The sequence below is a fragment of the Bombina bombina genome, chromosome 11, assembly GCF_027579735.1.
Source record: "Bombina bombina isolate aBomBom1 chromosome 11, aBomBom1.pri, whole genome shotgun sequence".
NCBI classification, from domain to species: domain Eukaryota; kingdom Metazoa; phylum Chordata; class Amphibia; order Anura; family Bombinatoridae; genus Bombina; species Bombina bombina.
In genome coordinates, this window is record NC_069509.1 from 18,736,239 (window position 1) to 18,761,051 (window position 24,813).

Genomic DNA, 24,813 nt, shown 5'->3' on the forward strand with positions numbered 1-24,813 from the left:
CATTGTTTCCTATGGGGGAATCGTGCACGAGCACGTTTTTGAGGCTGGCCGCGTCCGTAAGCAACTCTGGTATCGAGAGTTGCAGTTGCGTTGTAAAAATGCTCTACGCTCCTTTTTTGGAGCCTAACGCAGCCTTTTTTTGGACTCTCAATACCAGAGTTATTTTTATGGGTGCGGCCAGAAAAAAGGCAGCGTTAGCTACGCGGGTCGTTACCGACAAAACTCTAATCTAGCCGTTAGTCTTTCTGTATTTCCACAGGTCCATGTGAGGGATGGCATCCTCTCAAACCAGGTGAGCTGTCCTACTGCCAGACAGATAATGTTAAGGTAAGTGTCAGTTTTATTTTTCTTTGTAAGCAGGGAAAAAGTTGGCACTTATTCAGCTGAAACACTGCAGGGGGACGTTTTTTATTATTCCTGTCAGGGTGCAGGTTTTATGGCAGTTTTTTGCAGCCACTGTTAGTGGTGAGGAGTTATTTATTTATTTTATTGATGACTCAGTGAGGATCCGTTTTAAGTACAGATTATGTACTTTATTGGAGGTTTTATTGTTTGTTTTTAAGCCTGTTTTCAAGAAAGTTGTTTAAATTGTTTTTTTTTAAATGCCTTTTTTTGTCAACTGTAGGACCGCCCCTTTTATGGAGGTTCTGATTCTTTGATGTCAGCCTTTTTTGGCGCTTTTCTTCACTTCCTGTAGAGTAAGGGTGCGCATATTTCAGATGGCTCTGCTGTTTAGAAGGCTTCTTGCTGTTTTGCGTCTCTGGAAACCGGATTGGTAAACGGGATCGTTTTTTTCCTCAGTTTGCTGCGCGTTGCAGAACAGGTAGGGCACCTCAGTAAAAGTGTTGCCTGGGGTATGTTTTTCTTTATTTGGTTAAATTTAAAAGGACATTTATTTATGAACGTTTTTTTTGTTCTGTATTATATCCTTTGTTAAAAGATAAAAAAAAAAGGTTTAAAAAATAATATTTTTTTTCTTTGCTTTTTTTTTCCGTTTTGTATTATGATCAAGAAGCTGTGCAGAATTTTACCTGTAGCTTATGTTTTAATACCCAGGTGGAACCCCCAGTACCCTTTTGTTCTTCTATGTATGAAAGAACTTTAGCTTATAGAAATAGACTTTTTGACCCTGAGCCATCATTAGCTAAGGCGGATGCTGTTCAGGAGCCTCCTGTTTCAGATGTTCCGCAGCTGTCTCCTCAAGCGTCCCAATCCTATTCATCTGCACATGCAGTGCCCTGTGTTTCCTCTCATGCTTTCTCTGGGGGTTACTTTGCAAGATATTGCTGCCCAGTTGTCCTCTGCGGTATCTGAGGCGCTGTCTGCTTTTCCCCATGCTGCAGGGAAAATGCAAAAGGAAATTTAAAGAAACAGTAACTAAGGTTTCTGATCCTGAAGTGGCTAATCAAAGTATTTCCTCTCAGAAGTCTGAGGATGAAGGTTCTTCGGGTGCATCTGAGGGTGATAAGGCAGTATAATCCTTCTGCTGATGCTGAAGTTGTGTCCCTTCAGAGTTAAGCTGGAACACCTTCTCTTGTTACTTAAGGAGGTTTTGGCTACCTTGGATGAGCCGATACTACTATCGTTGTTAACCCCTAAGAAGTCTAGTAAGCTGAACAAGTATTTTGAGTTCCCCTCTGCGGTGGAGGTATTTTCCTGTTCCAGACCGTGCTTCTGAGATTATTGCACGGGAGTGGAGAGACTTGGTATTCCTTTTTCTCCCATCTTCTATTTTTTAGAAAATGTTTCCCTATAGCTGATCTTTGTGGCAAACGGTTCTAAGATGGAAAGAGCTATTTCCACTTTGGCTAAGAGGACCACTATTCCCATAGAGGATAGTTGTTCCTTTAAGGATCCAATGCATAAGAAATTGGAGGGCATCATTAAGAAAATGTATGTTCACCAAGGTCTTCAATGGCAGCCTGTGTTGTGTATTGTTACTGTTACCAGTGCTGCAGCTTACTGGTTTTACAGTGGGGCAAAAAAAATATTTAGTCAGCCACCAATTGTGCAAGTTCTCCCACTTAAGAAGATGAGAGAGGCCTGTAATTTTCATCATACGTATACCTCAACTATGAGAGAGAAACTGTGGAAACAAATCCAAACAATCACATTGTCTGATTTGGAAATAATTTATTTGCAAATTATGGTGGAAAATAAGTATTTGGTCAATATCAAAAGTTCATCTCAATACTTTGCTATATATCCTTTGTTGGCAACGACAGAGGTCAAATGTTTTCTGTAAGTCTTCGCAAAGTTGTCACACACTGTTTCTGGTATGTTGGCCCATTCCTGCATGCAGATCTCTTCTAGAGCAGTGATGTTTTGGGGCTGTCGCTGGGCAAAACGGACTTTCAACTCCCTCCAAAGGTTATCTATGGGGTTGAGATCTGGAGACTGGCTAGGCCACTCCAGGACCTTGAAATGCTTCTTACGAAGCCACTCCTTCGTTGCCAGGCGGTGTGTTTGGGATCATTGTCATGCTGAAAGACCCAGCCATGCTGATGGAAGGAGGTTTGCACTCAAAATCTCAGGATACATGGCCCATTCATTCTTTCATGTACACGGATCAGTCGTCCTGTTCCCTTTGCAGAGAAACAGCCCCAAAGCATGATGTTTCCACCCCCATGCTTCACAGTAGGTATTGTGTTCTTTGGTTGCAACTCAGCATTCTCTCTCCTCCAAACACGACGAGTTGTGTTTCTGCCAAACAGTTCTACTTTGGTTTCATCTGACCATATGACATTCTCCCAATCCACTTCTGGATCATCCAAATGCTCTCTAGCATACTTCAGATGGGCCGGACATGTACTGGCTTAAGCGGGGGACACTTCTGGCACTGCGGGATCTGAGTCCCTGGCCGGGCGTAGTGTGTTACTGATGGGCAGCCTTTGTTACGTTGGTCCCAGCTCTCTGCAGGTCATTCCCCTAGGTCCCCCCGTGTGGTTCTTGGATGTTTGCTCACCATTCTTGTGATCATTTTGACCCCACGGGGTGAGAACTTGCGTGGAGCCCCAGATCAGGGAGATTATCAGTGGTCTTGTATGTCTTCCATTTTCTAATTACTGCTCCCACCAGTTGATTTCTTCACACCAAGCTGCTTGCCTATTGCAGATTCAGTCTTCCCAGCCTGGTGCAGGTCTACAATTTTGTTTCTGGTGTCCTTCTTTGGTCTTCACCATAGTGGAGTTTGGAGTGTGACTGTTTGAGGTTGTGGACAGGTGTCTTTTATACTGATAACAAGTTCAAACAGGTGCCATTAATACAGGTAATGAATGAGTGGGAGGACAGAGGAGCCTCTTAAAGAAGAAGATACAGGTCTGTGAGAGCCAGAAATCTTGCTTGTTTGTAGGTGACCAAATACTTATTTTCCACCATAATATGCAAATAAATTCTTTCCAAATCAGACAATGTGATTGTCTGGATTTGTTTCCACATTTTGTCTCTCATAGTTGAGGTATACCTATGATGAAAACTACAGGCCTCTCTCATCTTCTTAAGTGGGAGAACTTGCACAATTGGTGGCTGACTAAATACATTTTTTGCCCCACTATATGTCTTGTCTGATTATATTCAGATGGATACTCCTCTTGAGGAGATCCAGGAAAGGATTAAGGCTCTTAAGTTATCCAATTCCTTACAGGTCATTAAACTAGGAGCAAAAAACTCTAGTTGTGCGGTCCTAGCTTGCAGAGCCCTTTGGTTAAAATCCTGGTCTGTGGATGTTTCTTATAATCTAAGTTATTAGCTATTCCCTACAAGGGTAAGACCTTGTTTGGGCCTGGTTTGGCTGAAATAATTTCAGATATCACAGGAGGAATTGGATCTTTTCTTCTCAGGATAAGAAGAATAAGGAGAAAGTGCAACAGAGTAATTTTCGTTCCTTTTGTAACTTTAGAGGTAAACCCTCCGCTTCCTCTTCCAAGCAGGAAATATCCAAGTCTTTCTGGAAGTCTAGTCAGTCTTGGAACAAGGGGAAACAGTCTAATCAACCTGTGGCTAACTCAAAGTCAGCAACGAGTTGGAAGGTGAATCTGGGAAAGAGTTCTCTGATTCCAGCCACAAGAGTAGTGTTTTTAGGGACCATAATAGTCCTCCCTACTAATGACGATATTTCTGACAGAGGTCAGAAAAACAAAGATCTTCGGCTCTTGTCCTTGTCCTTCAGTCCTCTCCTCGCGGTAAGTGGCTCTATGTATGGAGGTAATTGGTCTGATGGTAGCTTCCATGGACATCATTCCGTTTGCTCGTGTTCCATCTCAGACCTCTGCAGTTATGCATGTTAAGGCAATGGAACGGGGACTATGCGGGTCTGTCCCACAAATAGTTCTGGATCAGACAACAAGGGACTCTCTTCTGTGGTGGTTGTCTCAGGACACCTCTCCCAGGGAACTTGCTTTCACAGACCTTCCTGGTTGATATGACCACGGATGCCAGCCTTTTAGGTTGGGGAGCAATATGAGACTCGGGAGGAGTCAGTTCTCCTTATAAACATTCTAGAACAGAGAGCGATTTTCAATGCTCTACTGGCCTGGCCCTCAGTAAACCTTAGCCCAGTTTATCAGGGTTCCAGTTGGACAACATAACATCAGTGGCGCACATCAACCCACCAGGGGGTAAATCAGAGTTCCTTGGCCATGACAGAGGTGGTCCGGAAAATCCAGTGGGCGGAGTCTCACAACTGTTGTCCTTTCTGCGATCCACATCCCAGGAGTGGGCAATTAGGAGGCGTATTTTCTGAGCCAACAGACCTTTCATCTGGGGGAGTGGGAACTCCATCCGGAAGTATTTTCCAGTTTAATCCTCAATTGGGGGCAGCCAGAACTAGATATCATGGCTTCTCGGCAGAATGCCAAGCTTCTGAGGTACGGCTCGAGCTCAAGGGACCCACAGGCTTTCTTGATAGATGCTCTGGCAGTCCCTTGGAATTTAAGTCTAGCTTACATATTTCCTCCGTTCGAGAGGGCATCAGTGATTCTCATAGTGCTGGCGTGGCCTCGCAAGATCTGGGTATGATCTGGTAAGATCTAGTGGAAATGTCGTCTCTACCTCCGTGGAGACTCCCTCTGAGGAAGGACCTTCTACTTCTTGATGCTTGATTGATTTTATCTAAGCGTGGGTTTTCAGAGTTGGTCCATTGAGACCATGATTCATGCTTGTAAGCCTTTGACATGATATATTTACTATAAGATGTGGCATACATATCTGTATTGGTGTGAATCCAGAGGCTACACTTGGAGTAGAGTCAGGATTCCTAGGATTTTATCTTTTCTCCAGGAGGGTCTGTAGAAAGGTTTGTCAGCCAGTATTCTGAAAGTTCAGATTTCTGCATTGTCTATTTTATTTCATAAGCGTTTTGGCGGATGCGCCAGACGTGCAATTCCTTTTGTCAGGCCTTGGTTAGGATCATGCCTGTGTTTAAGTCCGTTACTCCCTCCCTGGAGTCTTAACCTTGTTCTTAGAGTTTTACAGCGGGCTCCGTTTGAACCTATGCATTCCTTAGATATTAAGATGTAATCTTGGAAGGTTTTGTTGCTTGTTGCTATTTGTTCTGCTCAGAGAGTTTTGGAACTCTTGGCTCTGCAGTTTGATTCTCCTTATCTTATTTTTCAATCTGATAAGGTGGTTCTACGTACTAAATTAGGTTTCCTACCTAAGGTTATTTCAAACAAGAATTTTAATCAGGAGATTGTGGTTCCTTCTTTGTGTCCTAATCCTTCTTCTCCTAAGGAGCGTTTGCTGCACAACCTAGATGTTGTGCGTGCTTTGAAGTTTTATCTTCAGGCGACTAAGGACTTTCGTCAGTCTTCTGCTTTGTTTGTTTGTTTTTCTGGGAAGCGCAAGAGTCAGAAAGCTATGGCTACTTCTCTTTCTCTTTGGCTAAGGAGTATTATTCGTTTGGCCTATGAGACTGCTGGACAGCAACCTCCTGAGAGAATCACTGCTCATTCCATGAGGGCTGTTTCTTCTTCCTGGGCATTTAAAAATGAAGCTTGGCGGAGCCGACTGCCGAGCCGGGCAGACATACAAGTGGGGGAGCTCTCTGTCCTAAGGACTTCAAATTAGACATTTCCCCCATCTAAAAGATCAGAAGTCACCCACAAATACTAAGATTTGCTAATAGGCAAGGGTAAATTCATTATCTGCAACCACTATCTACCAGCTATGGACGCCATGGACACAGTTGCTGAGGTGCTTGGGATCTCAGGGCTAGCACCGGCTGTCCACTAGTACCTACAGAATTTCAGTAGAAGTCTGGCTGCATTCTGAGGGTCACATTACTAGGTATATCTTACTAGGTATATTCTACTAACATTAGAGCACTAAAGAGGGGAATTGTCTCTCGGAGATGACCGCTCAGCAGTGGCGTGAGTCGCCATCTTGGATTCTTGGCGCTTCACTACATGTTATGTGAGCCCTACTATTCAGCACCCTGCTCACTCACTGGAACATCACAGAGCCTAGACATAATGCTTCCTTGATATACCGGGGTAAGAAACATCCAGCCTACCTTTTATGTCACTAAATATGGAAGTATACATAAGCACGGCGATACGCAATTTAATTGCCACATTAGAGTTCCAGTACAACGATCTAATACAGGAGCTGAGGTCTGATCCCAGTCCAGTCCAAAACGACTACGAGGAACATGGGACAGATATTGATCATGAGCCCCCACCTGATACTTCAGCCTACTCTTCCGATATGATTCAGCCCTCAGGAAATATTATATTAGAGGATCAGCTGGGGGAAAGAAGAATATCTTTCTCCGTTGACTCAGGAGGTCTCGTTGAGTGAGTCTGAAGCCTTTCTTACATCGGACTTTCCTTGCAAAGCATAGAGCCACTGGGACCTGATAATCTGGGACTTTTTCAGGTTAATGTCGTCACTGGGTTTACTGCAGCATTTACACCGATCAGCCTTGTCTGTATCACCACTGTTTATATGTCGCCTTAAGACGGGCATTGGGTGATATTTTTTTAGGGCACTTTGGTTTTTTTGGAGTTACACCCCTATGACACTGTTTCCCTAATGATTATATTTTTTTATTTTAAACATAGTGACTGAGACATTGTGTGGACCTTTCAGTCATTAATCACAGTTACCCCTCATCATCCCACGGGTTTGATGAGGGGACCTTTCAGTCATTAATCACAGTTACCCCTCATCATCCCACGGGTTACATAGCTTCACATGGACTATATGAGTTTCATATTTTCTCACAAATGTTCTCTAATATATTGAATACATGATTTATGTCTGCATAGCTTGCCTAGCATAGTTTTGGTCCTAAATATTATGTTGTATAGATCCAGTTTTTATTATTGCTTATATGTGAGATATATAGATATGTGCTTATTCACACTGATACAGACGCATAACCCTTTTTCACAGGCCTTTAGAATGCTAGAGATGGGATTACAGAACTATGTTTTTGAGTAAGAGAGCCCCAATGCTCACATATACAAGCACTCTGGAGAGAATTTCTCTTTAGATAGATATTAGCATGTCTTACCTAGGACTGTTTTTAGCATGCACTGGCAATGTAGGCACAGACATTCACCCCAGCTTCTTGTCTATTATATACTAATCTATTTAGGTTTCATGTTTATGTTTATTACACATTTGTTTGCATTTTATATTTGGTATAGTTATACCAACCCCATAGATGTATAAGGGTAAAACACATTATAATCCACCTCATTCACTGTTAAATACTTATATCTCAGTTATGGTTGTTATAAGCTTCTACGTGGGTGATACATAGCTTTTCACATTTATAATGTCTTTTGGATCATGACATGTATAGTTATTGCTCGCAGTCTATGGGTATTATTATGCAAATAACTCCTTGAAAAGGTGTAATATTAGTACAAATCATCTGTTTCTGTTGGGCCCCTCTCCTCCCTTTCCCGCCGGTACTGGTTGCCTGTGGGTCATACCCACATTCCTTTTTCCCACATCGCCTATAGCTGGCACTGACCCCTCCCTTTATAATAGCACTTAGTTAAGATATATGGTATGATTATGTGGGTCAACTTGTATGTATGACCATGTTCCTGACGTTAGATTAGAGCTCCTGTAACTATCAAGATCATTTGCCCTATGGTCTTTATTATCCCTGTATCCTAGTCGGCTCCGCCCTCCACCTCCCCCTCATTGATCTCTTCCCTCAATGTTATACCAAGAAGTAATTTATAGTTAATGTTATGAATGGGTAATTCCTGCATTTTCTGAATAGGAAACTGTTTTCTCTCATATATTCAGAACCTAACAAATGGTTGACCACACTTGGTATTTTCAACCCTCATTATAGATACAGTCAAGGTACCGTAGCTGTACCTCTCTTGCAACTGTTTATATAGTCATGTCATTTGGTACATACGTAGAGACATTAGCACCAATGGTATTGTGGCATCCCTATATGTATCACTAGGGACTGCCTCTTTATTAATATAACACAGCCAGCTTTGGGTATAGGGCCCGTACCCGGGGGGGGTAACATTAATTTTGCATATATCTCATATGTATGATGTGTCTATGCTGTAATACTATATGTATATATACTATGGGTACGACTGTTGATAAATAGCCTCTAACATAAGTCTGAGTTGGTCATAGTTAAGCAGCTTGCAGCGACTCATGGGTTGAGTTTCCTAGTTTAAAGGGTTCTGTCCTGGTTTTGCCCCCCCCCCTTACTTCAACTTTCAGAGGCGTTGATTTGATGTTAAACACTATATCGCCCCCTCCATAGCTATAGCTATATTTATCTAGCTACCGTCCACCCTTATTTTAGGTGGACAAATAAGCGGTATTCACCCGCTATTGATATTGTACTGTTATAAGTTGCTCTTATCCTTCTGTCTACAAAGAAAATGAGGCAATTTGCCCTCCAATTACGTGCATTTAGTAGGAGCAACTTGTCATGACTCCCTATAATTTGTACATTTTCAGATAATAAATACATCTATTTTATAATTAACATATCACTCTATAAGAAGTATAAGTTTTTCAGGCTGTTCAAATTCTATCACTTTATTATGCGTTCATATAGGAAACAAAAGGAAAAAAGAGGGTAATGCTTGATTATATGCATTTGATTTTGTACTCGCATACAATGTCCCCTATATTCATTATGTTCTTATGGTGAGATACATATATGATATCTGAATTAAGATTTTCTTTACTATCTTATATGAAAAGGTTTCATTGTCCAATGGATAAACAATGTCCTGTATGCAAAATTTACCAAAGTGATGCAAAATGTACATTATGTTTATGTTCTTTCTTTTTCTTGTGTTGCCTCAATAAAAATCTTTGATTAAAAAAAATATGAAGCTTCTGTGGAACAGATTTGCAAGGCTGCAACTTGGTCCTCTTTGCATACTTTTTCAAAGTTTTATAAATTTGATACTTTTGCCTCGGCTGAGGCTTATTTTGGGAGAAGGGTTCTTCAGGCAGTGGTGCCTTCTGTTTAGGTCTACCTGTCTTGTCCCTCCCTTATCATATGTGTCCTCTAGCTTGGGTATTGATTCCCACTAGTAATTGATGATTCCGTGGACTCACCATATCTTAGGAAAGAAAACACAATTTATGCTTACCTGATAAATTTATTTATTTCCGGATATGATGAGTCCACGGCCCAACCTTTATTTAAGACCGTTATTTTTTCTAAAACCTCAGACACCTCTACACTTTTGTGTTATCATCTTTTTAAATTTTTCCTTTGGTCGAATGACTGGAGATTATGGGTAAGGGAAGTGACATATATATCAGCTTTGCTGTAGTGCTCTTTGCCTCCTCCTGCTGGCCACGACTGATATTCCCACTAGTAATTGATGATTCCGTGGACTCACCATATCCGGAAATAAATAAATTTATCAGGTAAGCATAATTTATGTTTCCCCTCTGCCTTCTTCCCAATCACTAAACTTTTGCCGTAATGTTGCGGTCCCACCCATAAACAGAAGAAATAGGAGCACCTGACAACAGCCGTTAGTAGTGAATTCAGATTTAATGAACAGGGTATACCATCGCAACATACGGTATACAGAATACAGAGTATACACAGGGACTGTGTCCCTTATTAAAAGTCAGTTGATACAGAGGAGCTTGAAATAGTGAGTGTAAGCAGAGCTGGTAACAAGAAAAAGGGCTAACGCGTTTCGGCGTGAGCCTTACTCATAGCCTCATAAAACACACATTCACCGTGAAAGTTTAAAACACCTAGCTCCCCAGCCTGATTGGTTGGTGTGAAGCACACCTTGCAAACATGTGGACCAATCCGTGACTACTGTTCAAAGATACATATACACACCCCTCCCCACCCCCTTAGTAATTGCACTAACGATTCTGAAAAGATACAGAATAATGAATCAAAATGAACTTGATTCCCTTCATCACTGAGTCCTCTAAAACAGCGGAGAATTTGAGCCAAATGACCCTGACAGGAAGCGATCCATTAGCGAGCAGTGCACAAACCATGTCAACTTGTCACGGAGATTCTCCGTTCAGCAGAATATCAGAGTCTGAGTCCCGACCTCAAAGTGGGAGGGAACAAGTCAAATACACCTCCCTGATAGGATAACACAAAAGACCCTGGCCAGTAGTTTAGCCGGGGCACGCCTCCCAAGCACACGTCAATGTTGTGAAACAACAACAACAACAAGGTGAGCGCTGAAGCGCATATATCGCAAAGTCCCACTCCATGGGACCGGATAGGGGGCAAATCCTATAAGCATAGGGTAAAATAAAATAAAGGAACGTGTGGAGAGCTCAAAAGGACACATAAGTAAATCTAGATAAGCACAAAAGGTACAGCCAAAAACAGGTCTTAGACAGTAACCAAATTACCGTTCCCTATCGAAAGCTCACACTAGTGGATAGAATATACTTAACAACCAATACATTTGTGGAACGTTTACACTGAAGTGTGGGGTCTGGCCTGACTCCAGGTGTTTGTACATTACTAACCAGATCCACAGCCACTATGGACAATGAGGGTACAACCAATACAGAGGGAGCCCCCACCTTATTTGCACTAAGGTCCGTGGAAGAGAGAGATCTCAATACTAAGGATTGTTACAAAAATTTTTCAACCAACAAAAGAAACTACAATCTCATAACACTCTTTGAGGAATTGGAATTCCTACTTTTGAAGGAGGACAAACTATTCTGGGATATTAATACCCTAAACAAATACCAGGAGCTGGGAATCATACCCAGGGGGTTAAGATTGAACAAATATCCAACTTTTCTAACGGATGACAAAACTTTCATTGAATTGTGGAACAGCAAACTATCGGAATGTTCTCTTCAACTGATGAAACTAATTTGTGATTACAAACAAAAGGAGTTAGAGGACACAGCCCTAAAAATCAGGGAGATACAGAAGGAGCTCAATACCCGATGTGAGGACACGAATTTCCTCAAGTTTAATGACACACTACAACAGGTAGTGGCAGAGGCGAAAACTTTACTCCTTCAAATTAAACACAATAAATACCTACGGGATCAACAGGATTACGATCTCAATAGGGTGTATATATGGAATAAAAGGGATAGATCACTACTCAGAAGGGAACAGAACAAAAATACCTTCCATCCCAACCAACAGCGAGGTGGTCACAGGCGCAGAAGAAGTAGAGGAAGGAGGGGTAAACTTCTACGAGAGTGAGGGTGAATCTGAGGGTTCAGGGTCAGGGTCAGGAGGAGAGGATTATCCCCCTGCCCAAAGTGTGAGACCTAAGAAAACCCCTCCCATCCTCAAAGCACCCACCAAACAATTTTTCTCCCAGTCGAATTACAGAGAGGAACCGATCACAGACACTGAAACAAGGGGTGATAATTGCACCAGGGATCAAGTACAGCTTGAACAGGTTTTTTCCATCCCCCAAAAAGCACCAGAAGGGGGGGGAGGAGGAAACCTAAATACGAACCAAGGTGCAGATCACCAGTACAAAGAACAGCGGAGGTACCCCCAGAGAAGGGGAAGAGGAAGAGGGAATTACAGGTTTTGAACATCATCAACCTGTCCGAGTACACTCCGGATCCACATGAACTTGAAGTTCTTAGTTTGGGATTGACTTTTGTGCCAACAGCAGACTTTGACTTGTTCAGGACACTGCTCAATGTAAACAAACTTATACCTGACCTTACCTTAAAGAAATTCTTTAAGATGCATCCCATAAGAGAGGAAGATGAGAGTCACAACACCATTCAGAAGGAGTTAAGGTCCACGCATGCAACAGCCCTGAGGGACAGTTCTCTCAATTTCCAAGAGTTCTGTGATATAGGGACCTTGGAATCTCTCTCAGAAGGTGGGGAATTCAACTCAACCACCTGCATTGGATTACCTACATTTAAGGAAAAGTCTACCTTTTACCCTATCCAATGTAGGGGTAACCTTTTGGAGAAATTCCAAAGTAGAATTGAAGAAGACCTTACTTGCTTGTATTACAAATCAGTGAGGGGAGAACAGAGTAACATCACTAGGAAACAGAGAAAATCATTGGAGAAGCTCAGCAAAAATGAGGCAATTATAATTAGGGCTGCTGATAAGGGTGGCACAATAGTTTTGCAAAACAGGAGGGACTTCATTTTCGGAGGCCCTGAGACAACTTACTAACACAGATGACTATACGGTGTTGCCAGGGAACCCTACTTGGGACTACCGGTCACGACTGGCCTCCCTTGTGGACGATGGGGTTGAAGGTGGGTTTATTGACCCAGGTACCAAGGAATACCTGCTTGTATCAAACCCCACTATCGCTACTTTCAACCATCTACCCAAGGTTCATAAATCCTTGGTGAATGTACAGGGGAGGCCAATCGTGAGTGGTATTGGTTCATTACTTGAACACCTCTCGGAATGGTTGGATGATATCTTGCAGCCACTAGTGAGCACTCTGTGGAGTCACCTGGCGGATACAAAACATGTTTTGAACCTTTTGGGTCAGATTACATGGGAGACAGAATACAGATGGCTCACTGTGGATGTTAAGTCCCTGTACACGTCCATCCCCCATGATAAAGGGTTGGAGGCTGTACGTTTCTTCCTAAATAGACACTATGGGGGGGATCCCCTGTTTGTGGATTTTGTAGTAGAGGTGACTCGGTTCCTCCTCACTCATAACTACTTTGAGTTTATGGGACAGTTCTATCTCCAGAGGCGTGGGACAGCTATGGGAGCAAAATTTGCCCGTCCTATGCCAATATTTTCATGGGATGGTGGGAGCTGTCCCACGTCTTTGGAGATCAGAACATGTTCAGATCAGATATCATTTGGTATGGCCGATTTATTGATGATCTATTGTTCGTCTGGGGAGGAACCGAGCACCGGCTTACAAAATTTGTGGCCGGCTTGGAGAATAATGATCGTGGACTGAGCTTTACCTCTGAGATACAGGAAAGACGTGTAGATTTCCTGGATATCACACTGGAAGGTGTGCAGGGCCCAGGGGATCACCACGGAGGTTTTCCGCAAACCCATAGCGGGGAATTCATTACTACACGCCTCTAGCTGTCACCCCAGAAGAGTATTCAGGGGTGTGGCTAAGAGCCAGTTCATTCGCCTTAAGAGGAACTGAACGTTTCGCACTGCTTATGAGAGACAGGCGGATGACCTGGCTCTGAGATTAAAGGAAAGAGGCTATGACTCTACTGTGATTATGAGGGCAAGAAAAGATGTAGAAAGGATCCCCAGGGAGAAACTTCTTACCATGGGGAAGAGAAATAGAAGTAGAGAGGGTGGTTCAGACACCAACAGTTTTGGTGATAGGGTGTCCTTCATCACTGAGTACTCTAGACAATATGACGAGATCTGCCGAATAGTGGACAAACATTTCAACCTTTTGCTGGCGGACGATGGGTTGACAGACACAGTGGAAAAAGGAATAAGATTTGCTTACAGAAAAAATAGGACAATAGGGAATATGGTTGCTCCTACAAAAATTTGGAGTGATATTCCTAATCGGACCTCTTCATGGCTAACATCGATGGGGGCCTTTAAGTGCCACCATCAAACTTGTGTGGCTTGTGAAAGATTAATTGTGGGGGACACTTTTGTCTCCACAATGAGTGGAGAGAGATTTAACATTAAGTATTGTCTAAATTGTAGACAAACTTATATTGTGTATCTCATCACTTGCAGTCTTTGTTCTCTGCAATATGTGGGACTTTCGACGCGGGAGGCCAGAACACGCATAAAGGAACACATGTCAGACATCAGAATTGGTTCCAAAACGACCCCCCTAGTGAAACATTTTGTGGAGACTCATAACAAGTCACTAAGGTCTTTTGTCTGGACCATTATTGACAAGGTTCCTTTAAGAAGAGGACAGGGAGATAGAGTCAACAAACTTGGAGAGAAGGAGGCCTTCTGGATCTTTAAGCTGAAGACTAGGATCCCAGGGGGCCTGAATTCAGAGTTTGATTTAATTAATTTTTGGTCCCGTTAGGTTTGATATTTAAAATTTAAAATTAAAAAATTTAATATTTTAAATAAATAAACTTACAATGTAGAATGCTCAATTCCTCAAAATGCATCTATCTATGTATTTGAATATTTAAATGATTAAAGGTTGTTTTTGATATCTGTGTTGACCTTTGGCAGGCTTGATTGTCGAGATATTGGACTTCACCCATCACACTATATAGCATGGGCTTTAGTGTGTTTGTAATATACCTTTGTGCTTCGCATGTACTCCCCATCCCCATCTATTTGGGTGATGATGAGGTGACCATACTCACAACATATATATATATATATATATTTACATTTTGCCTATATTACGTTGATTATTTATTCATTTAGTCAGTTTCTTTATTTTACTATTATTCTTTTTTTTTGTTTGTATTTGGACGGGAGATTGGTTGTTAAGTATATTCTATCCACTAGTGTGAGCTTTCGATAGGAACAGTAATTTGGTTACTGTCTAAGACCTGTTTTTGGCTGTACCTTTTGTGCTTATCTAGATTTACTTATGTGTCCTTTTGAGCTCTCCACACGTTCCTTTATTTTATTTTACCCTATGTTTATAGGATTTGCCCCCTATCCGGTCCCATGGAGTGGGACTTTGCGATATATGCGCTTCAGCGCTCACCTTGTTGTTGTTGTTGTTTCACAACATTGACGTGTGCTTGGGAGGCGTGCCCCGGCTAAACTACTGGCCAGGGTCTTTTGTGTTATCCTATCAGGGAGGTGTATTTGACTTGTTCCCTCCCACTTTGAGGTCGGGACTCAGACTCTGATATTCTGCTGAACGGAGAATCTCCGTGACAGGTTGACATGGTTTGTGCACTGCTCGCTAATGGATCGCTTCCTGTCAGGGTCATTTGGCTCAAATTCTCCGCTGTTTTAGAGGACTCAGTGATGAAGGGAATCAAGTTCATTTTGATTCATTATTCTGTATCTTTTCAGAATCGTTAGTGCAATTACTAAGGGGGTGGGGAGGGGTGTGTGTGTGTGTGTGTATATGTATCTTTGAACAGTAGTCACGGATTGGTCCACATGTTTGCAAGGTGTGCTTCACACCAACCAATCAGGCTGGGAGCTAGGTGTTTTAAACTTTCACAGTGAATGTGTGTTTTATGAGGCTATGAGTAAGGCTCACGCCGAAACGCGTTAGCCCTTTTTCTTGTTACCAGCTCTGCTTACACTCACTATTTCAAGCTCCTCTGTATCAACTGACTTTTAATAAGGGACACAGTCCCTGTGTATGCTCTGTATTCTGTATACCGTATGTTGCGATGGTATACCCTGTTCATTAAATCTGAATTCACTACTAACGGCTGTTGTCAGGTGCTCCTATTTCTTCTGTTTATGCTGTTTTATTATGTCTGGGCCAAAGTGAGCACTGAACATACGGCTGTGAGCTGTGAGCTGTGGATCTGGCGGATTTGGATAGCAGCTAACAGTTTGCAGGACCAGGAATCGACAGTAGCCTCCTTTCTACAGTGTGGAATCCATTGTTGCAGTCCGGCGAGTTACGTGGAATACCGCTGGAGCAACTACAATATATAAGGTATTTGCCTACTGTTTTGGAAGGGGAGTTCTGTTACTTTGCCATATTGACGGGTGTATTAATGTTCCATGCATTGGAAATACCATTTGGCTTGTAACTTTAAGATTCATTTTTCCTGCATCCTCCATTTGTCTCCAGGGATAGAGGAACCCTGTGAGGCTATGTGCTCTGGAGCTGCGCCATAATATACTATTTTTGGGGATTAAATATCAAGTGTGTTGGTGATGGTATACATAATAACCACCCTGAAAGATAAATAACGTTTCTATTTACTACATTTGATATCGGTGCATCTGTAATCCCCCATTTTGTACTAAACACCTTTTTTGCTCTATTCCTCTACATTTGTGGAACATTCCTGGACCTATCATGCCTCCTTTTGCCCTCCTCCCACCCCCTCCAGTGATGGGCCGCCCACCTGCCTCCATCCTATCCCTTCCACACCACCAATGATTGGCACAATTGCTGGCAGATGCAAAGAGGGCCACAAAGTTGCCCTCTCTGCATTGGTTGCTTACCAGAGGGTATTGCACAATGCCTCAATATCAAGGCATCGCTGCAATACCCTGAAAGCAACTGGAAGCGATCACGATTGCTTCCATCGCTTAAAACCCAGGAGGACATACCGGGCACGTCCTTGGTCATTAACGACTATTTTTTTTAGGACATGCCTGTTGTAGGACATGCCTGGTACGTCCTCGGTCGTTAAGGGGATATGTAATATATATCTATCTTTCTATCATATATCTATCATATATCTTTATATAATATATATCTATCTTTCTAACATATCTCTATCATATATCTATCAAACATATATATATATATATATATATATATATATATATATATATATATCATATATCTATTATATATATGTCTATCATCTATCTATCTATCTATCTATCTATCTATCTATCTATCTATCTATTTATCCTAAAACTCCAAAATTAGCACTAAAATTGTTCAAGTTATCACTTGTTTGAACGAGGATATGTCCCTCTTTTAAATGACGGGTCACATACTCAGTTTGTTATGAACTAATTACCATGGGAACAGTGATCCCCTGACAAAACCATAGGCATATTGAACAACATCAGTTTGTGTGTAGTATGTGTGCGGGGGGCATAGGAGATACCCAACCACATACACACACACACACACAACGACAAACATACATACACACATACATACACACACATACACACATGCATACACACACATACACACACACACAACGACAAACATACACACACACACACAACCACACACATACATACACACAAACAAACATGCACACACACACACATACATACATACACACATTCACATACATACACATTCACATACACACACATACACAAACATTCACATACATACATACACAGACACACACATACACACACACACAATACATAGACACACACACACACATTTACACACACACACAATACATAGACACACATACATGCACTCACAATACTTAGACACACACATGCACACACATATACACACAATACATACACACACATATACACACATACACACATATACTGATACACATACACAATACATACCATACATATACACACATAAACAATACATAGACATACACACACATACATACATACACAGACACACACATACACACACACACACAATACATAGACACACACACACACATTTACACACACACACACAATACATAGACACACATACATGCACTCACAATACTTAGACACACACATGCACACACATATACACACAATACATACACACACATATACACACATACACACATATACTGATACACATACACAATACATATACACACATAAACAATACATATACATACATACACAGACACACACATACACACACACACACACACAATACATAGACACACACACATTTACACACACACACAATACATAGAGACACATACATGCACTCACAATACTTAGACACACATGCACACACATATACACACAATACATACACACACATATACACACATACACACATATACTGATACACATACACAATACATATACACACATAAACAATACATAGACATACACACACATACATACATACACAGACACACACATACACACACACACAATACATAGACACACACACACACACACACACACACAATACATAGACACATACATGCACTCACAATACTTAGACACACACATGCACACACATATACACACAATACATACACACACATATACACACATACACACATATACACAATACATATAAACACATAAACAATACATAGACATACACACACACATACACACACACATACACAATACATAGACATACTTGAGACCTCTTACATGAAAACACTAATCATTATCTTTCAAATAAATGTTCCTGTGTCTGATTATCATAAAAATAACAAGTGATTGTCATATTAGTTAATAATATTAATGATCACCAGAAGCAACCACTTACTTCTATCTCCTATGTTGCTGACATTAGGTCTCATAAACCCATTTTCACTGAACTAATAAACATTTACAGAAACAGACAAGTAAAGAGGGTTGGGGGAGATTTAAATAATAAAGGTAGAAACATTTACAGACAAGGGCAACATCAGTGTATCCTGCACTTCATGATCACCCAAATCTTATGGTCTACAGCTTCCTGCAGGTAGGGATGGGCGAATGTTTCGCAACATTCAAAAAACGGCACGAATTTTAACACATTCATTCGTTCGAATCGAATTTTGAATGTTTACATAACATTCTAACATTCGATTTTCGAATGTTCGGTTTCGAATTTTACGATTACATTTGAAAATATTCGAATTCAAAAAATTCGAATTTAGATTGTAATAGTATTTCTAATGCTTTTTCTTTAAATGTAATATTCGAATTATGCAATATTCGAATTCGAAAAATTCGAATTTAAATTGTAATAGTATTTCCAATGCTTTTTCATTAAATGTAATATTCGAATTCGAAAAATTCGAATTTAGATTGTAATAGTATTTCTAATGCTTTTTCTTTAAATGTAATATTCGAATTATGCAATATTCGAATTCGAAAAATTTGAATTTAGATTGTAATAGTATTTCTAATGCTTTTTCTTTAAATGTAATATTCGAATTATGCAATACGTGTATTCGAATTCGAAAAATTCGAATTTAGATTGTAATAGTATTTCTAATGCTTTTAAATGTAATGTTCGAATTATGCAATATTCTATATGGAAACATTCGAAATGATATATTTGTATCTATTATGTATCAATTTACTAAATTCCCACCCTACCACATGAACTTCTGAATAGTATTTGTTAAATAGAATGTTAAATTCAAAATTTCGAATGTGGACATTCAATATAATTATAAACATTCGAATTCGAAAGTGACATTAGAAAACTGTAAATGACATTTGATTTTTGAATTTTTAAGAATATTCGTTCTTATCGACATTCGAATTTAGAATTCGAATTTCGGTAATAACATTCGTTCTACATTCGAAATTCGAAAATTTACACATTCGCCCATCCCTACCTGCAGGGCTAAAGAACTGAACTAACAGCGAGTAATTGCAATCAGGTAGATTACGAGTTTTGCATTACGGCTTTTAATGCTAAAAAAGTGGCAATTTTAGCGTAAAAGCAGTAACGCAGCTATTGCAGCTATTGGGAGTCGTGTCAGTATAGCTATACTGCAAGCATTTTAGCCTGTAACGCAACGTCCATCCTGCATTAAAAAAAAAAAATTTGTGTGGGATTTTCATAGCGCCGGTATTTCAGGTTGTGCTGGGAGGCTAAAAAGCTTGCGTTCCAGCCTATACCGACACGATCCATTCCGCCATCTGAGACCAGTAGTTACGAGTTTTGCGCAACAAAAATGTTTCACAAAACTCATAAGTAAAATGTTACAAAGTACACTAACACCCATAATTAACCCCTAAACCGCCGCCCTCCTGCATTGCAAATACTATAATAAACCTATTAACCCCTAATCTGGCGCCCACCCACATCGCAACTATTAAATAAACCTATTAACCCCTAATCAGCCGCCCCCCGACATCGCCAACACTATAATAAACCTATTAATCCCTAAACCTCCAGCCTCCAGCAACCGTGAGTAGATATTCTGGGGTCAATGTTAGTTTTTTGTTTTTTTTGGGGGGGGGTTAGATTAGTGCTTTGGGCTTTTTTAAAAAAGCTAAATGCCTTTTTAAGGACAATGCCCATACAAATGTCCCTTTAGGGGCAATGGGTAGCTTAGATTTTTTTAGAGTTTTTTTTTTTTTTTGGGGGGGGGGGTTGGTTGGGTTGTGGGTTTTACTGTTGGGGGGATTTTGTATTTTTTTTTTTACAGGTAAAAGAGCTGTTTAACTTGCCCTACAAAAGGCACTTTTAAGGGCTATTGGTAGTTTATTGTAGGCTAGGGGGTGTTTTTATTTCAGGAGGGCTTTTTTAATTGTATAGGGCTATTAGATTAGGTGTAATTGTTTTTATTTTTGATAATTTCTTTATTATTTTTTGTAAGCTTATTTTTTTAAATTTGTTTGTAGTTTTGTAGTAAATTTGTAATTTTAGATTTTTTAATTGGTAGTATTTTTTTATTTTATTTGAATAAGTTAGGTAAATTTATAGTTTAATGTAAGGTTTATTTTTATTTCACAGGTAACTTTTTTATTTATTTTAAGATAGTTATATTGTAATTTTAAGTTAAAGTTAGGTGTTAGGTTGGGGGTTAATAGTTTAATTTAGTGTTTTGCAATATGGGGGCCGGCGGTTTAGGGGTAAATAGGTTTATTTAGTTGCAGAGATGTGGGAGGTCGGAGGTTTAGGGGCTAATAGGTTTATTTAGCTGTGGAGATGTGGGAGGCCGGAAGTTTAGGGGTTAATATGTTTATTATAGTGTTGGTGATGTCGGGGAGCGGCGGATTAGGAGTTAATAACTATATTTAGGTGTTGGCTATGTCAGGGGCATCATATTAGGGGTGTTTAGACTCAGGGTTTATGTTAGGGTGCAAGGTTTAAACATAATTTTTTTTCCCCCATAGACATCAATAGGGTTGCGTTACAGAGAATTTTCTTAACACACTTCAGGTGTTAGTTTTTTTTTCTAACACTCTCTCCCCATTGATGTCTATCCAAAACAAAGAAGGTGTCCACAGCTCTCCAATAATAGAAATAATCTTTATTAGGACATATACGTAGCAACGTTTCGAGTTTAACACCTCTTAATCATGCATGAGATGCATGATTAAGAGGTGTTAACCTCGAAACGTTGCTACTTATATGTCCTAATAAAGATTATTTCTATTATTGGAGAGCTGTGGACACCTTCTTTGTTTTGGATATCCATTTGGTGAAGGGGCAGTTCACCTGTCTTCACTGGCACTCCATTCCTTTGGTGCTGTTCCACCCTTGTTCATTGATGTCTATGGGGGAAAGCGTGCACGAGTACGTCAAAGCAGCCCTTGGATTTTGTGCAGTATGGAGCTTAACGCCACCATATCGCACACACAAGGAGGCTTTTCAGTAACTCGTAACGGCAGCGATATGGAGGGTGAAATAACGCAACTTTTTGGGGGTGATTGATAATTACCAATAATAATTAGTAATAAGTAAATCACTGCTAATGCATACATCACTAACTGACTTAATGTCCCTTTAACATACATGTAAAAAAACCCTGAATATATTGTGTTTTTGTGAATAATGTTATCTAGAGATATTGAGGCCAATTTATCAAATGTCTTGCGGACCTGATCCGACAGTGCGGATCAGGTCCGCAAGACCTCGCTGAATGCGGAGTGCAATACGCTCTACGTATTCAGCATTGCACCAGCAGCTCACAAGAGCTGCTGGTGCAATGCCGCCCCCTGCAGACTCGCGACCAATCGGCCGCCAGCAGGGGGGTGTCAATCAACCAGCTCGTACTCAATCGGGTTGAATTGTGGCGATGTCTGTCTGCCTGCTCAGAGCAGGCGGACAGGGTTATGGAGCAGCGGTCTTTAGACCGCTGCTTCATAACTGCTGTTTCTGGCGAGTCTGAAGACTCGCCAGAAACACGGGCCCACAAGCTCCCTACGGAGCTTGATAAATGGGCCTCATTAGATAAAACTCACTCAGGTTCTCATGCAGACTATGATTAGAGGAACTGGCACCTAATCTCATCCAGCCGGGCTTACACATTCTGATATACAGTACCAGTATTATCACTTTTATATAAGAAAGGAAAATGATACAATCAGTACCTGTTAGATCCCTGGCATTATCAAGCAATCTCTTTATTTCTGGCATTTCTTCATTTGAAATCCCTTTCTTAACACTGCAATGGTAAGAATGTTATAAAACATTAACTTTATCATTATTTACTATTAAATAGTTTGTTGCATATAAAAGAGAATATTTCAAAATATTTCAGTTAAAAAAAAATATATATATATGAATAAATATCCTATATTATAAAAGGCCAAGTATGTTTGTCCAATGCAGTTATGCGCAGTAGAGACTGCAGCACGAGACAAACATACCTGGCCTTAACTCCTTAATGACCAGCGCTGATGTACAGTAGAGACTGCCCAAGGACAGCTCTGGTTGTTAAACAGGTGGTGCTGATTATTGGCATGGGAGTGTTAGGAGGGAGGCGGGTGGGCGGCCCATCACTGGAGGAGGGTGAGAGGGGGCATGAGTGGTTGGGACTGCTACGCTGCAGAAAAAAGAAAATGTTGAGAGCGGCAAAGAAGGGGAAGGAGGGAGAGGAGATCAGAGTGAGATCAGAGTGGATGGGGGGATCGGGAGTTGGACACATTTTGGCCCCTGTACACAGTCTTTAAGACTAGTGTGTGTGTGTGTGTGTGTGTATATATATATATATATATATATATATAAAAAAGATTCAGCACAGCAAATATATATACAAACAGAAAGTTGATTTGTATCAAGTTACCCAGATGTGATTTATAACTAACCTGTATACAAAAATGGGAACTATAAAATCTGAGTAATTGGCATTCATGTCGGCTTCCACCATTCTTGTCATTATACCCATATACCCCCTTTGCCACTGCACTTTCTGGTCCAGAGGCAGCAGATTACCTGAAACACAGAGAGAAATTAGAAGCATTTACTCACAAACACTAAAATGCCATATTGATAGAAAAACCCAAGATATATGAAAAAAGATAAAAACACAGGTAGCAGCAACAGGAAATATAATACAACATTTTGTCACGCTGATAATTATTGTGTAAATTGTAAACCATCAAGTATGTGATAATCTGAAACTGAACTCATATTTACTATTCCATGATCTTGCTCCTATATGGCAGCAAGATCATGGAACTCCCTCCCGTTGCACAGCAGACAATCCACCTCCCTTACAAACTTCAGGAAGGACCTCAAGACCTGGCTCTTCGATTGAATCATCTTCCCTTAGCCCCCCCCTCCCATTGCGCCTTGAGACCCTCACGGGTGATTAGTTTGTGCTTTACAAGTACCCAATAGATAGATAGATAGATTCACTTACCAAGCTGAGCATAGATTTCCCCTGTCTCTTGATCGCTCATCATTGCGCACCCGCGGTTATCGACCAGAGTGATGTTGCTTGTGAGTGGGTACGATATTCTCTTTGTGGTCTTACCTCCATCTGAACTACCAACATCAGAATAAATTTTATATTTTCCTTCCTCCAGGACGTACTTACAGGTGTTAATAAAAGACGATTTGCCGTGACCTAAATAACCGAACAGCTGCAGGAGCACTCGCTTATAGCCCTGGTTGCCAAGAGGTTTACAGTCATTAAGGCTGAAGTTCTTAATAAATGATTTCTTGTTATCAATATCCATGGCAGCTGTGTTGTGCCTCTGTATATTTAGCTGGCTGTTCAGTGACTTCACTGTCCGGGGCTCAGCATTCTGCTTATATAGACTCAAAATGAAACTGAAACTTATGTTTCACCAGCACTTGCAGGCATTTACAATAAAGCTTAAAGGGATAGGAAGTCAAAAATAAACTAGCAAGAATCAGATAGAGCATGTCATTTTAAGACATTTTTAAAATCACTTATATTTTCAAATGTGCTTTGTTCTCTTGGTATCCATTGTTGAAAATGAATACATACTGTACATACCCTACAGTAGTGGGAGCTAGCTGGTGATTGGTGCCTGCACACATTGTCTCTTGTAATAAGCAAATATCTGTTCAGCTAGCTTCCAGTAGTGCAATGCTTTTCTTTCAGCAAAGGATAACAAGAGAATTAAGCACATTTGATAATAATAGTAAATTTGAAAGTTGTTTAAAATAATATGTTTCATCTGAATCATGAATTACATTTTCGGGGTTTTCATAGCTGAAAACTAAGGGCTAGATTATGAGTTTTGCGGTATGAGTGAAAAATCAGCGTTATGGCTCTTTTTCACTACCGCTGCTATCACGAGTCTTGCAGGTACAGCTGCACCGCATACTTTTTTGGCTGTAACGCAACGTAACTACCGCAGCTTTCTAAAAGTCCTTTTTCAATGGGACTTTCATAGCGGCGGTAATACAAGTCTGCCTGGGAGGCCAAAAAGTGAGCGGTACAGCCCATAACTACAAGATCCGTACGGTAAACTGAAAGTCAGTAGTTATGCGTTTTACGCTACAACGCTGTAGCATAAAACTCATAACTAAAGTGCTAAAAGTACACTAACCCCCATAAACTACCTATCAACCCCTAAACCGAGGTCCTCCCGCATCGCAAAAACTAAAATAAAATTATTAACCCCTAATCTGCCACTCCGGACATCGCCACCAC

At 40.6% G+C, this 24,813-nt stretch overlaps 1 protein-coding gene across 1 annotated transcript in view; it reads right to left on the reverse strand.

Annotated features, from left to right (window-relative positions):
* The window catches only part of LOC128642175 (uncharacterized), a 33,519-nt gene extending 9,602 nt beyond the window's left edge, over nt 1-23,917 (reverse strand). The window contains exons 1-3 of the mRNA XM_053694855.1: nt 23,548-23,917; nt 22,991-23,117; nt 22,274-22,347 (exon numbers count right to left, since the gene is read on the reverse strand). Coding sequence (XP_053550830.1) covers nt 22,274-22,347; nt 22,991-23,117; nt 23,548-23,866 — 520 coding nt within the window. The 5' untranslated portion in view covers nt 23,867-23,917. The remainder of the gene's footprint in view (nt 1-22,273; nt 22,348-22,990; nt 23,118-23,547) is intronic.
* Between the last annotated feature and the right edge of the window lie 896 nt (nt 23,918-24,813).